We start from the raw sequence: 15920 nt of genomic DNA on the forward strand, positions 1-15920 counted from the left end.
GTGGTATAGGTTACAATGGAATAGTACTCAGTAATAAAGAATGAGCTACTAATACATGCAAGAACATGGAGGAATTTCAAAAGCGTCATGTTGAGTGAAAACCAGACACAAAAGAAAATACCCTTCCATTCCAAATTTTAGAAAATGCAAAACTACAGTGACAGAAAGCAGACAGTGGTTTCCAGGAGCTAGAGTGTACGGGAAGAAGATTGGCTGCAAAGAGGCATTTTAATGTCATTTTGGGGCCGGCCCGGTGGTGCACTCGGTAGAGTGCGGCGCTTGGGAGCACGGTGGCACTCCCGCCGAGGGTTCGGATCCCATATAGAGACCGGTCCGCTCACTGGTTGAGCGCGGTGCGGGCGCGACACCGAGGGTTGCAATCCCGTTGCCGGTCACAAAAAAAGACAAAAAAAGGAAGAAAAAAAAATGTCATTTTTATTCTGATAAATAAGCAGTGTCTCTCTGATTCCATCTTCACAGCAATCTCATTTACTCTCAAATATAAAGACTTGTTGGGAACCTCCTGAATGCAGACCTCAAGTTCCAAAGGGTGAGTACTCTTCTGCCTTTGAGACACTGAACCCAGTTGGAAAACACAGGGCAAGGACTTCCTTCTTTCTTTATTCCCTTAGGTTTGAAATGCATACTTTTCTTTATTCCCACCCCTACCCCTAACATCCAATAAATATAGTACTTAAACAATGTTGATGCCTTCAAAATATTTAAAGCATAAATAAATAAAATTGCTGCCACCAAAAGAGTCACTTCCTAAACAATCTATATTAAAAGCAATTTTATAGTATTATTAACTTGCCTAACTCTAGTAATGGAAAATGCATACACAGGTTGCAAGCCTCTGTGATCTGTGAAGACAGCTTTGTTAATCCTCTGACAGCTCTGAACTTTGTCTAATGCACACTCTGACTGAAAACCCACCACAAGATAGTGTATTAATGTATTTTCTCTGTTGTTCCTTATGCAGTTTCCCGAGTAACAGAATGATCATGCTACAACGTAGGAAGAAAAAGGCAACTAGTTTCTATTCACTTATTATTAGACTTAAAAAACCTGATCAATTTTGACAGTTGAGACTAACTCACTGACTTGCTTTCCAAAAAACTAAGACTATTTCCAGCTCAATAGAGAAATTATCCAAAGATTAGTGACCAATGATTAATTTATCCTCTTAAGTGACCATAAATAATAGGGATTACATTGCCTTGACATTTTTGCATAACCATTCTCAGTTGCTACCAGACATCCAAAGTCATCATGATGAATTAGAGAAGGAAGACAGATTAATTGGATTAAGCATTACTTTTACCAGATATTTTTTTCCAAAAAGTAATAGTCTGCCTTTTGATTTAAGTGGCTCAACATTTGTTTCCTAATCTAAGTTACAAAAAAAAATAACTACCACATATACAAAAGTAATTATAATAGCATACACATAACAAATGAACACTAAGTTATAGAAAACCATGCTTTGAAGTCAATACCAAAAACTTACATTGCTCTTTTATGATTCCTGATCTTTGCTATTATCAAGACTCTTTTTGTCTGGTATGTTGGCATGGGTTTTAAAAGACTACATGGCTTCTATTTCTCAAAATCTAGAGGAAAAATGCTCTAGTTGGACTTCCCTTTTCCTTTTCTCCCCACAATTGCTAGAAATCAAATTTACTGGTCAGCAAGCCAATACTTCAGTTCATCCCAGCAAGCAGAACAGCAGACAAGCATGGTCAAAGTACTGCCTTACACCTTGACATTTGTTTTAATACAGCCATTGTTCATGAAGCCAAATGATACTAGGAGATAAAACAGTTACTGGAAGGGTAAGGGTGCCTTGGCTTACAGAAAAGGGCAGATACCTTCTTCTTGCACAACTCTCATTTCTCTCTCATCCACCCCCTGTTTTTACTGGTTCTTCCTCCAGGGTCACTGCACTTCCAGCACCTTCAGCTGGGCTTCAATCACAAGAGAGCAATTCAGGACCTGAGTCCTGAGAGATTACAGCACAGCACATGAGTCAACAGACATGAAGGCACTGCGCCAATCTGCTCAATAACAAGTGTTTGATGTATCTGTAGTGCTTTATGCATGTAAAACTACTTTGGCATTCTATGATCCTACTTGAGTCTCACTGCTCACTGTATGACAGGAAACTAAGGCAAAATACACTTGTGTGTGGCCAAGCATCCAGCTATTGTATCAATTAGGACTGACCATTCTTGGCCAGGGAGAGCCACAAGATGACACCTCTTTCCCTGACAAACCTCAAATGTCTAATATGAGTGTGCAGAAACAAGTCATGCTTCTTAAACTGTACAATATTCCTCCCTTGTCTTGTCAACAGAGAACTTAATTTCATTTATTCTACTTTTCTAGTAGCTTTCCCAGTTTTTTAAGAGTAGAACCTATTTCTTAAACTGTACAATATTCCTCCCTTGTCTTGTCAACAGAAAACTTAATTTCATTTATTCTACTTTTCTAGTAGCTTTCCCAGTTTTTTAAGAGTAGAACCTACACTTAGAATGACTGTAACTGTTTCCATTATGAATTGTGATTGAAGTAGCTGGTTCAGTTACTAAACTCTTGAAGGCTGATCTATAAGATAACAACATCTGCTTGTTGAACAGGTTTTCCACTACTGTCAATACTTTACATTTAAATTTGAAATATATAAAGTAAGTGAAAAGATTCTAAACTATTCTCACAGTCTCTTGGTCTAGAACAACTTGAAAATAAGATTTAAGACTGGCTTACTTACATCACAAATGATAAAAAGAGTAACATGCCAAAAGTCTCAGAGATCATGTTAAGTGAGTGGGAAAAAATACCTAAGTCTTAAGACTAAGTTTTTGAAATACTTAAAACAGTGATAGTAAAAATACAATTCTGACCTTTGGAATTTAAGACTGGCTTACTTACATCACAAATGATAAAAAGAGTAACATGCCAAAAGTCTCAGAGATCATGTTAAGTGAGTGGGAAAAAATACCTAAGTCTCAAGACTAAGTTTTTGAAATACTTAAAACAGTGATAGTAAAAATACAATTCTGACCTTTGGAAAGATGCAAATCTGAATTAGAGAAATTAATATGCTAGAAATATGTTTTAAGGAATGAAGTTTTGTTACTTTTAAATATGATAATTTCAACTGAAACAAACTGAACTATATAGGAGTAGCCACCCAGTCTGCTCAAGATAGAATTTCTGGGTTTCTATTATTATACAACGGCCCTGTTAGAGACGTGCACTTTCCAAAACTCTACCTCTGGCCTCAGCTTCACTCTGAGGTTCCCAGTTTGTATTTCAAGTTACCTGCTTGACATCATCCCCTGATGTCCTGCTAGCCTTTAATACTCTACGTGCCTAAAATCTGAGCCAGCCATTCTCTGCCAATTCCTTCTCATCATGCCCCTGTTCCTGTCAATGGCACCATCCAGAACCGTTGACATAATTTGTGGGGCCCAGTTCAAAATGAAAATATGGGACTCCCTGGTCAAAACTTATTAAGACACAGGCTCCAGACAGAGGTGTCATCTCCACTTTGGTGTTCTTCATCACTGTCCATACCCACAATTTGCCAGAATTCCCTCAGTCTATCCTTTGAAATGCCTCACATCTGACCTTTCATTCCCTTTTCCACTGCTGCCCCTCAAATCTTACCCAGCTTTCAGGCAGCTTTGTAATTGGTGTCCCTCCTACTTCTCTCCTCTGCAACCCAGTCATCTTTTTAAAGCACTGCCTTAGAAACCTTTGATATCTCCCCATTGTCTGCTTATTAAATAATGTCCAAACTTCTCAACTTGGCATTCAGATTTTCCATTCGCCAGCTCCACCAATCTTTTCCACCCTTATCTTCTACTTTCCACTACATATCCTGGGCTCTAGCCAAATCAAACTCCCTGTCATTCACCTGCACAGTGTATAGCACAGTGTATAGCTGAGTATAAAAACCAGGGTCTTGAAGCCAGAGACTTAAGTTCAAATCCGGCCTCACTACTTACTAAACTTAGTAGCCCATCTAAAACACAGGGATCATAATAGTTACATCAGAGGCCATGACGCCAAAGGCAGGAGCATGCCCAGAGTCCTAGGCAGGAGCCACAGGCAGCCCCCACCACCTGGCAGAAGGCAGGAGCATGGTGAAAACACCACTTCCACATGGGTGGTCCATCACAGCCACTGTCACAGCCATTGCTGCTGCAAGGGCAGCTCGCCACCACAGTAGCAGTCGCAGCCACTGTGCAGGCCCATGCCCACTCAACTGCATTGACACAAGAAGAGTAAGCAGCAGAGAGCAGAAAAAGAAGAGCAAGTCTCTCTCTCCTCAAAGCCCACTCCACAGTAATAGAAGAAGCAAATACTCTATCAGATGACCAGACATCAATGTAGAGATACTAGAAATATGAAAAACCAAGAAAATATGACACCACCAAAGGAATACAGTCATTCTCAAGTACCAGACCTTATAGAGCAGGAAACTCTTGAAATGCCTGATAAGGAATTCCAAGCAACAATCTTAAGGAAACTGAATGAGAGAGGAGAAGACTCAGACAACATAATGAAACAAGAAAAAAAAATCCAGGATATGAAAGATGAAATTTACGAAGGGATTAATACTATAATAGTTACATCACAGGATTATTGGATAGATAAAACAAGATAATATAAAATACATAGTAAAGTACCTCCTAGCCCTTGCAACCTTACCTGGAATACCCTTTTCTATTAAATATATTGAGGAAAGTCTACCAATCCTTCAAGGCTAACTCAAAAGCTACCTCCATGAAGCATTCCCTAATCGGCTCACTCAGAAGTCATTTTGGAGCTGGCCAGTTAGCTCACTTGGTTAGGGTACAGACTTATAAAACCAAGGTCACAGATTTAGATCCCAGAACTGACCAGCTGCCAAAAACAAAACAAATGAACAAAAGAAGTCATTTTGCCTTCCTCTAAAATCCTATATCTTGTTCGCACTGCATTTCACATGTACGAAGATACTTCAGAAAGTTTGTGGAAAAAATGAAATTAAAAGATAATATGAATCCATGAATTTTTTGAAGACTCCTTGTATAGCGCCTTAGAGTTACTTATGGATGTATCATTTTGTCTCCCCACATAACCTCTCAAGAGCATGGAATAAATCAAATTCATTTCTCTTCCTTGCATGGCTCTTGGTACATAGTTTGAGCTCAACAAATTAAATGATTTGTGTATCCTCTTTTAAAAATAAACAAAAGCAAAAAATACTAACTTAAAACACACACATACATATACACAACCTAATTAATTAATTAATTAATTAAAGATATATTCAACAGAATTAGCCTGAATCCAGAAGAGGATATGGCAAGGTGATAACACTGAAAAAGAATAAAATATGGCTGCCCTTGCAGATTTGAGCCTCTGAAGGACGAGATGTCACCTGACAGAGACATGAAGTCCTCATGGCCAAGTCTCCAGATGATTAATTTCCATCACCACCTCCAAACCCATGAAAGACCTTGATCAAGACCTGGGCTGAAAGAGCAGAAAAAAGGGAACAAAGGTGTGCCCTACCTGCCAAGGTGTGTCATGTATGAATCTAAGGCAGGATGACCTCAGGCCTTCCTAGTATTCCCACCTATGGCAACAAAGTTGCACTCTAATATACTCACTGGTATATGTCTTCTTGTATTTCCAGATACTATTATATATAACTGCCAGGCCATTTGCTGCTTCTAAAGGGCTCCAAAACTAGGAAAGCACAGTCTCATAAGCAATGAAATATTACTTTAAACTAATTTTTAAAAATACCATTGACACTTATCAAATTAGCAAATATTAATAAAAATTAAGCCTAACATTGGTAAGGCTTTCAGGAAACCACTACATTACTGATGGCACAGTAAACTGGTTTAAGTTTTCTAAAGAATAATCTAGCAATGTATAACAAGTGTTATAAAATTGTTCATACCCTTTGAACCGGTATTCTCACTTTTGGACGTATAACCCAAGGAAGTAATCCAAGAGGGGAAAAAACCAATTTGTTCAAAGATGTATTACAGATATGCTACTTACATTGCATAAAACTGCTTGCTACTCAAACACCCAGCAAAACTGGTTGAGTAACCTAGGGTAGACCAATATGGTAGAATACTGCACTTACTGAAACAATTAAGTAGGCACCTTATGTGATAGAAAAATGTACCTAAAAAATGTTTACTGGGGGCTGGCTGGTTAGCTCCATCGGTTAGAGGCATGGTGTCAAGGGTTTGAATCCCTGTGCTGCCCAGACACCAAAAAAAAGTTTACTGAGAAACAGGAAACAATAGTAAATATATTACATATAAATCTACAATTCCCTATTTGCAATTCTAAAATTCCAAACCGAAAGTTTTTGTAGGATGGTATCAATGCTAACTTGGAAACGAAACCTGATCTGAGCTGGCATGAAGCTATTATTCATGGTCTCTATTTGTCCCACTGACTCTGAATATCTATATATTTTGCTGCAGAAATGTTAATGTATTTGATTACAGGGTGCCTCAGACTCCTCTAGGGGTGCTAAAAAATATAGGTATATGTGCCAGATTACTTTTTTTAATCCAAAAATTCTGAACTCCAAAACATACATGGCCCCAAGAGTTTCAGATAAAGGATTATGGCTCTGTACTTATGACATCTATATGTAACAACATCTATACATTTGTATCACTTGTAAATTTCAAGTAAAAGAATTAGAGTTTGGTGTTCCCTGGCTTTGTTGTAAGAGTTTCAGATAAAGGATTATGGCTCTGTACTTATGACATCTATATGTAACAACATCTATATATTTGTATCACTTGTAAATTTCAAGTAAAAGAATTAGAGTTTGGTGTTCCCTGGCTTTGTTGAAAAAACTGCTTGACAAAGTATATTCCTTAAGGAAGGCTTAACCTCTTTGTAATGCTACATCCACAGAGGTGAGTAAAAAAAAATGTAGATATACCAAATTCCTCATTCTTTTCCAAATAATTATAGACTCCAAACCAATAAAATGGAAATTATTACAATTTCTTTTTACTTAGATTCAAGTAGATTTCTATAGAGGATTTTTATAAGGGATTTCAGTCTTCAGTCCTATTGAGCAAAATGTATAGACACAAGTATATTGAAAAAATGATAAACTCATGTTTTCTATAGAATCTTCCAGGTGGCCCTTAAATAGACTGATCTAAAATTTTAATCATTTAAAAACATTATTTTAAATCTAGTTTAAGTGCCATTTAAAACATAACCATTTTAATCCAGGCAAAGACTCTCTGAGATAATTTTTTCTGGTGGTGAGCAATAAAATGTGGAAAAAATGATCTATTTTCCTTCGCCACCCCCCCATACAAGTAGACTGTGTACTAGAAACACATAAGAACCACCAAAATAAGATTTTAGGTTAGAAACTATTAATCAGCTCTGGATTTAATGTTTCCTATATAATTATGCATAAAAACACAAATATGAGTCTCTCTTCTATCTGACCCTTCTCTACTCCTCACCCCCCCACACCAAAAAAAAAAAAAATCAACAGGGAAAAAAAAAAAAAAATGACTTCATAGGCTTTCTGATGACTTGGCTAGGAGAAACTACTGAGGTTCTAGAACACATACAAGTAAATATGCAGGAAATACTTTCAAGGGTTGGGGGCAAGGTAGGATTCTACTTTCAGGACAACTTTGACATAAGTATAAATTTTTACCCAGCCAAAAAGATGTTCTTAAGTTCAACTTAAGGGATGTAAACACTGATATCATGTGGCCCAACCCTAAACTGTGCAAGTTTCAACTTTCTTATCTGTAAATGGAGGTAATAACACACTACAAGGCTACTCTAAAAAATAAAGTAACGTGCATAAAAGCCCTTTCTTTATGGTAAAGGACTATGCAAATGATCACTTAAACAAATATGGATTATCTTTCACAGAATGCTCCATTAGAATAGGTTGAAATTAGGTTCTCCATCTTCCATTTTAAGCTTAATTCATAACTTATTTGAATTCATTCACAAGGAAAACTCCAAAATGCAGCTACCACCAACATTCCATGTGCATCAAAAACGTAACAAGAGTAGCATAAAATCATTGTTATGTCCCCGGGTTGTGACATAAGGAATAAAATGGCCAACCTTTTCATAGAAATCTTACAAGGACTAACAACACTGAAGAGAGGAGTGGCACACACAGAGGTGTAGAGGCAAAAGGCAGCAAGACAAATTTGGGCAAGAATAAGACCTTCAGCTTGGCTGAAGTGAAAGAGCATGAAGTAAAAGAGGTGAGAGGCAAGGCTAGAGGGTCAAGCAGAGTCCAGAGTTCACAGGCCTCCAGAGTAAAGAGTGTGACATTTTCCTAAATGTCACTTGATGGCATTTAAACAGAAAAATGTTATGGGCCAATATCTTAGAAAAACCACTCAGGTGTACAACTGAGGATAAACAGACCAATTAAGGGGTTATGACAATAATCAAGGGCAAAAGTAAAGACATGAAGACAGCAGTGAAGGAAAAGAAGGACTGATTTATGAGGCATTAAGGAGGTAAACACTAAAGGACTTTGATTTAACAAAACAGGTAAGAAAGGGGGAAGGAATAAGAAATTAAGATGAATTCCAGGTTTCTGTCTTAAGCAGCCAGAGGTGTCATACACTGAGAGAATTCAGGAGAGATACATCTGTCTGCAGGTGGGCTATTGTTTTGATGGTGAAGGAAGGTTGCATGGGGTCGCTGAAAAATGAGTTCATGTTAGTGAGTTTGATGCACCTGTGCACCTAAATGAACCCGCCCAGAAATAGTAAATATAGATCTTGAACACAGAGAAGAGATTTGGAACCAACCACCCCAAGATAGTGACTAGAACCGCAGGGCATCTGAGACACCCAAAAAAGGCAGGAAAAGCGAAGCAAGTACATAGATAGTGACTGAGCCTCAAGCAACTGCAACATCAAGGACCCATGTAAAAAGATGTAGGCAAACCACATCAAGGGCATGGAGTACAATGTATTCTAAAAGACACCTCAAAACTTCTCCTGAAATAATTCTGTTATGCTTTCAGTTTTGGTTGATTGGTTTCTTTTGGCAGTCAATTTTATTGATAAAATCCCATGATAAAGCACCATAGAAATATTCATATTGTAGGGGCCAGCCCATGGCTCACTTGGGAAAGTGTGGTGCTCGGTTTGGATCCCTATGTAGCGATGGCCGGTTAGCTCACTTGGGAGAGTGTGGTGCTGACAACACCAAGTCAAGGGTTAAGATCCCCTTACCGGTCATCTTAAAAAAAAAAAAAAAAAAGAGAGAGAGAGAGAAATACTCATATTGCTATATTTAATTAGAATTCACTATACACTATTGACACTACTCAGTCTTGCTCTAAATCCACAAACATTCTGCAAACGAAGTATGAAATGCTCACAGCATACTCATTTCTTTATTTTTCAAAATTCTGAAACCATTTTTGTGGTCTACTGACTTATTTTAGCATGTAGTTTAGATGAATTTATTGCCATAAGTGAATTTTCTTAGCTTTTCCACCTCTCTTCCAATGCAAAAAGCAAACAATCAGATATTTTTCTTAAGGTGAAAGATGTCTAGAATCATGAACCAGATTATCATTCCCTGTAGCCAGCTCAGCATAACACTGTTACTAAAAACTTTCCTATAGAAATGGTTAGTTATTCAGGTAGCACCAAACAAAACACAAACTCTTTAGCATAAAGGCAAGACACACTGGTTAACTTCTGAACTATAACCAAAATCTCTTATAATTTAGGTATAGCATACAACTGCATTATGTAGATCAGTATAAATGGATACCCCAGTGAAAATTTGGGGGGAAAAAAACAAGCCTTCAGGAAACACTAACTTAAAGTTTCATAGAGGCTAGTAAAATATATTGAGGGGTGTTACAAGATGCACTCATCTCTAAATGTTATTGAAAATCCTACTTTGTGTACTAAGTACACAACTATCTAAAAAGCAGTCCTACTGTCTAAAGAGCAGTCTGTCTAAATACAGGAAGGTAGAGTTGCATTAAAGATTGTAGCCAAAGAGCCTCTCTTTCAGGACATTTTGATTCCCTACTTTTCTTTTAAACTATTGAATTTTTTTTTTTTCCTTTTTGTCTTTTTTTCGTGTCTGGCAACGGATCGCAACCCTCAGTGTCGCGCCCGTACCGGACCGGGACCGGCAACGGGATCGCAACCCTCGGTGCTGTGCCTGCACCTCGCTCAGCCAGTGAGCGGGAACCGGTCTGTATGTGGGATCCGAACCCTCGGGGGGAACGCCGCCGCGCTCCCAAGCAGCACACTGTAGCAGTGCGCCACCGGGCCGGCCCTAAACTATTGAATTTTTAATATCTTTATTTACACTTTAAATATCCAAGACAGGAGTGTAGTGTGCAATGCTTCCCAAACTTAACCACAGACCTCCACTTTCAAGAAAGGCTGTCAAGAACACATTGTGGGAATTACTGAAAAAAGTAAGGGTCTTCTTGACCAAGTATCTCGACCACAAAGATATAATTTCTTCAAAAGGATATCATTAACTGCCCTAAATACTGATTCTGACAACATACTTGTTTTAAATAGATATTTTTAAAAAGTCAATGAAACATTTAAATATTTTTCTTTCTCCAGGAAGAAAGTAGATAGGTAAATGAGATTAATACCCTAGCAAGATCTCAGATAGTGTCTTTGGCACTGCATCAGGAAGATAAAAGAACCCTAAACCCTTCACCAGTTCCATGGGTTTTCCAGTATACAGCAAGTAAAACAAAGTCATAATTTCTTTTTTTTTTTTTTTTTTTTTTTTTTTTTTTTTTTTTTTTGTTTTTTGTCTTTTTCCGTGTCCGGCAACGGATCGCAACCCTCAGTGTTGCCCCCGTACCGGACCGGGGACCGGCAACGGGATCGCAACCCTCGGCGTTGCTCCCGCGCCTCGCTCAGCCAGTGAGCGGAAACCGGTCTGCATGTGGGATCCGAACCCTCGGGCGGGAGCGCCGCCGCGCTTCCCAAGCGGCGCACTTATCCAGTGCACCACCGGGCCGGCCCCAAAGTCATAATTTCTAAGGGGAAATAATGTTCCAGTTAACTATAACATCTGTTTTAGTTTTCCTAAAGTGTCTGATTACCCTCCACCCAGTCAAGCGTGTACATGTGAATAGGTCCAAACTGAAGAGACAACTGAACCTCAGCTTGCTCCCTCTGACCAATTACTACCACTATTGATGCAGCAGGATGTGTGAGGTACATCTCTGACAGCCATATCATCAGCAACTGGGCACCATAACAGGGCCATGTTGTCAGCATTTTTCATTGGTTCTACGGCCCAACTTGGAGTTCAGCTTGCTTCCCCTTTCCAAAGTCTTAATTTCACAAGGTAAGATTTATAACCATAGAGAAAAAGACCACCAAATGCTTTCGCAGCCCTACCACCTGCTGAAATTTCCTTAGAATTTCAGCCTTTTAGAATAAGATTGAAGCCTGTTATATTACAAATACCTCAGGGAAGTATTCCATTACTTATCGTTTGTTACTCATTTATATCCCCAACATAACCTAAGCTCCTTGGGAACTTTGTCTCTATCACTATCTCCAGTGCCCAGAGAGACTTTGTCTCTCTCTACCACTATCTCCAGCGCGCAGCACAGAGCTCAAAACATAGGGTGTTAGATACTTGGTAAACGTTTGTAGAATTAATGAGGATTAATAGTAAGATGTGTAAACTCATTTTTGCCTTAGTGTGAATGAATTTCTTCAGGGCCTTTCCTGAGAAATTTGGATGGATCACACATTATGTAAGAAGTGTTTAAAAAGTCCTAAAGAGAAGTGAGCCTAAGAAAGGCTCCTCTTCAGTTCTGCCTAGAAATGTTGTTCTGCTATGGATCAATCTAAAGGAACATGGTTCTTCAAAGGAAAACCCAGACTTTTGCTTGAATGCCCTATGAAAGTATCTTGTTTCTCTGTGGAAGTCTCTCTATACTTCAAAAATCTATTTCAATGAGTCATTAATAATTGGCAATTGTTTATTAAACTCAAGGTGAGATCAAGAGACAGGGGCTTCAATCTTTCAGACTTCTTTCTAACCCCAGAATGCCTAGTAGAGTATTCAACCAATCACTAATGTTTGAATTAATCAACAACGTAAAGAACATTGGAGTCGCAGAATGTTATCTAGCCAATGCAATAGGATCAGTGGTTAAAAACCCAGGTCTTGGAGTTTCAGATAAACCTGGAGTTAAATTCTGGCTTCACTGCTTGCCTAAACTCTGTAAGCCTAAGTTTCCATATCCGAAAAGAAAGACATTAATAAAGCCTATCTCATGGAGTTGCCATAAAGTTTAAATAGAAATGCATGTAAAGTGCTTAGCCATAAGTACTCAAGAAATGTGCACCATAATTTGGAGACCTAGGTTCCCATTCCATTCTACTTCCTGTGTATCTTTGCGCTAATCACTATAAAGAAGCTAATGAAAACAAGGAGACAGAACTTACTGACCTCTAATACTAGGATTTTATGAATCATAAATAAGGTAAACAGAAAACAGACGAAAGCTTTGAAAAATAAAAGCCTTAAACAAATTCCAGATATGTTTTGTGTTGTACTTGAAGCTTGCATATGTTTGATCACAGATGACTCAGCATTAGAATATCAAAATGAAAAGGCCTGACCAGTCAAACTTCAAAGCAGGTATTCTCAGATACTTCAGTGCCTGTTGTAGATGATGGACTTTATGAAACATGTGTGTACATGCATATACACACACAGAGGGAGAAAGGGGTGCAGGAGAAAGAGGGGGAAAAGAGGGAGAGAAAGATCTCAACAATAACTGGCTTAAAGACTACCTTGTAACCATCTTTTTCACAGCTGAGGTTAAATCTGTTTGCTTCCTCAACCCTTAAAATGTATCAGTTATATATGTATTACCTTGTGCCCCAATAGCAATTTTTCAATCTAGCTGCTGTGTTATACAGAGCAATTGTAAGTGCATAGGGGCCCTTTCTAGGAATTAGACAAAGGGCACCCCAGAGCACAGGCTGGTTTTCAGCCCCCCATTACCCCTGAGTCGGTCACCCTTGTGCAAGAGCACAACCATACATGGCAGTCATACAGATAAGCACAAAGATCTTCATACATTTAACTGACATACCTATACTACTGTTACACAGATATACAAACATACACACACATACACAAACATGACTGAAAGGACAAGGATTGAACTAAGTAGAGAAAGATATTCATCAAAACTGAAAACAACAACAACAACAACAACAAAAAAAAAAAAACCCTGAAAATAGAGTTCAGAGACAAACCAGGTTCCTCTCCTCTCCCTCACCTTCAGCTACCCAGTGTTGGGAGACTATAGCCAATTGGAACTTTGGGGAAGGGTATTAGGCAGAGGCTTTGACACTGCAAAATTCTGATTTCTGGCAAAACTATGGTCTCTTTCCAACAGTTCTCTCTCTCAAGAAAGGGAAGAAGGGAGAGAGAAAGGGAAGGAAGGACCCAGAGACATCAATGGATCTACTCACCTGGGTTTGCAAAATCAATAGTAAACAAAAGACTGCTGGTGTTTTGACAGTATTAAAAATCTGTAATCCCAGGCAAGAATATTCTAAATGCTACAGGAACTAATCTTAAAATGTTAATTGTCGGGCTGGCCCCGTAGCTCACTCGGGAGAGTGTGGCGCTGGTGGCGCCGAGGCCGCAGGTTCGGATCCTATATGGGGATGGCCGGTGCGCTCAGGTGCAGACCACACCATGCGATGTTAACTGTCAACTTTGTCTCCTTCTTGAGATTTTTCCTCCCAAATACCCATATAGAAAAGACATTTAAAAAAATTTTTTTTACTATTGTGTAGATATATGTATATCTACCCTGCTAAACTTTACAATGGTTTGTAAAGTTTAAAAACTGATGTTATTACATTTTTAACACTTTTGTACCTAGTCCTTTGACCTGCATAACAGCTTCAACAGCTGTTTAAGAAACAGAAATTCCAGGTTAAATATGGACCTTATTCACATTCACAAGGAGACAGTGCAGAATACTCATTGCAGCATTGTTTATAATAAGTTTGGAAACAATCTAAATGTCCATTAGAGGGAGAATACATGAATAAAGTATAATATATTCATACAATGGAAAACCTTACAGGTTAAAATGGAAAGAATTTGAGCTACCAGCTCAAACTGAGGTACTATGTGGATAAGTCACAAAGATGCAGAATAGAAAAAAAGCAAGTTGCAGAACGATACAAATAGTGTGATACTATTTATATAAGGTTTTAAAACCCACAACATTGCTCAGCATTATCTTTGCCTTAAAGTTGTTATCACAGTCCTGCTTATTCCTTGTATGCACACTAAAGACCTAAGGAATATTCACTCTAAAAATAATAGAAAACTAAGATTATTAATAATAGAGGGGGAAATGACTATTAATTATATTAAGTCCCCAAATGTCAGGGTGGGGGCCTGATTTAGTAATGGAAATCACGTAGCCCTTGAGGTCAAATGATGTGTTCTCTCTCCATTCTGCTACTCGCCAAGACGCTTTATTTCACTGAGCTTCAGTTTTCTCACCTAAATGGGGTTGACAACACCCGCCTTGCAGAATGAAACGAAATAACTTATGTAAAGGTGTTCTACAGAAGGTCTTAGAACCTAAGAACTTGTCTTTTACCTAATCACTCAAAAGTAGTCACACATGAACGCTCTACAGGGTAAAAATGCTGAGTCTGCATCTAATTTATTATAATAGTAAAAAAAATGTCAAAGAACGCAACAGGAAGGGGCAACCCCTCACCTTCCTCTTGCCAGTCCCTGATCCGGCTGCCTCCTATGCTTTCTATATTTAGCACAGAGTAGGGGAGGAAAAAAAAGGGCACAAAACCTTGGCTCTTGCCGGGCTCCCTTCGGAACTCCCCGTGACCTTGGGATAAATCTTTCATCTCGCCAAACTCCCGCCCCTCCCTCCCCCCAACATATACACCCCCCCTCCGTAGCCCTGGAGGCAGATGAACAACAACCCAACCGTCATGGTCACGAAGGGGACCGTAAAAATGACAGTGTGATATTGCTGGGGTTGGAAGGTTCTGTTTGTTTTCAAACGTTAAGAGGAAAGTCTACTGCGACTACTCGCGCCTACTCTGAAGAGGGGAAAGGAGCAAGACAAGGGCAAATAAGTTCTGCGACTCCTTTCCAGACACACAGTCCCCGCATCTGGATTCCACACAAAGACAGGCACGCCGAGGCCCCGGAGTGGCAGGCTCCGACCGCAACTGAAGAGACCCAGCACTCACACCCTCCGGCGCAAGGGGACCCACGACGCGCACAGGGGCGCGGACACACATAGAGACCCTGCACGCGAGATGCACTCGGGCCCCCGGGCTGGCCGCGGCGCCTCCCTCACCTGTCTTGAAGACCATCTTGTCGTCGTCCTTGGACCCGAAGGTCTCCAGCATGGACACGAAGAGCAGCCCGCAGGTGTTCTGGATGCCGAACACCGACCCGTTGCACCACATGGCCGCCAGCATCACCAGCCAGCCCCAGCCGCCCTCGGGGGGCTCAGGAGGCTCCGCGTCCGCCGACCCCGCCAGCTCCACCTCCACCTTCTCGGCGGCCGCCTCGGGGCTGTCAGAGGGTCCCGGGCCGGGCAGCGGAGTGGCCCCCGTGGGTGCGGGGCCGAGCGGCTGCGCCTCGCTCGTCCCCCGCGCGGCGGCGGTGGGCTCCTCCTGGGAGGGCATCATGGCCCGAGGCAGCACCCTCCGGCCCCGGCGGAGCGCGAGGGGCACGAGTTCCCGGCGGGCTCGCAGAGGAGCTGCGGACCGGTGGGCGGGCTAAGAAGGCCGAGGTGAGGGCGGTGGAGCCCCCGGCGGGCCGGCGGGCGAGCGGCTGGG

The 15920-nt window shown here is 40.3% G+C and overlaps 1 protein-coding gene across 1 annotated transcript in view; it reads right to left on the minus strand.

The window, feature by feature from the left end:
- SLC16A10 (solute carrier family 16 (aromatic amino acid transporter), member 10) overlaps positions 1 to 15915 on the minus strand; it is a 118023-nt gene extending 102108 nt beyond the window's left edge. Inside the window, exon 1 of the mRNA XM_008586917.1 lies at positions 15434 to 15915. Within this exon, the coding sequence (XP_008585139.1) occupies positions 15434 to 15770 (337 nt within the window). The 5' untranslated portion in view covers positions 15771 to 15915. The remainder of the gene's footprint in view (positions 1 to 15433) is intronic.
- Between the last annotated feature and the right edge of the window lie 5 nt (positions 15916 to 15920).

This window comes from Galeopterus variegatus, unplaced genomic scaffold (assembly GCF_000696425.1).
Source record: "Galeopterus variegatus unplaced genomic scaffold, G_variegatus-3.0.2 Scaffold4178, whole genome shotgun sequence".
NCBI lineage: Eukaryota > Metazoa > Chordata > Mammalia > Dermoptera > Cynocephalidae > Galeopterus > Galeopterus variegatus.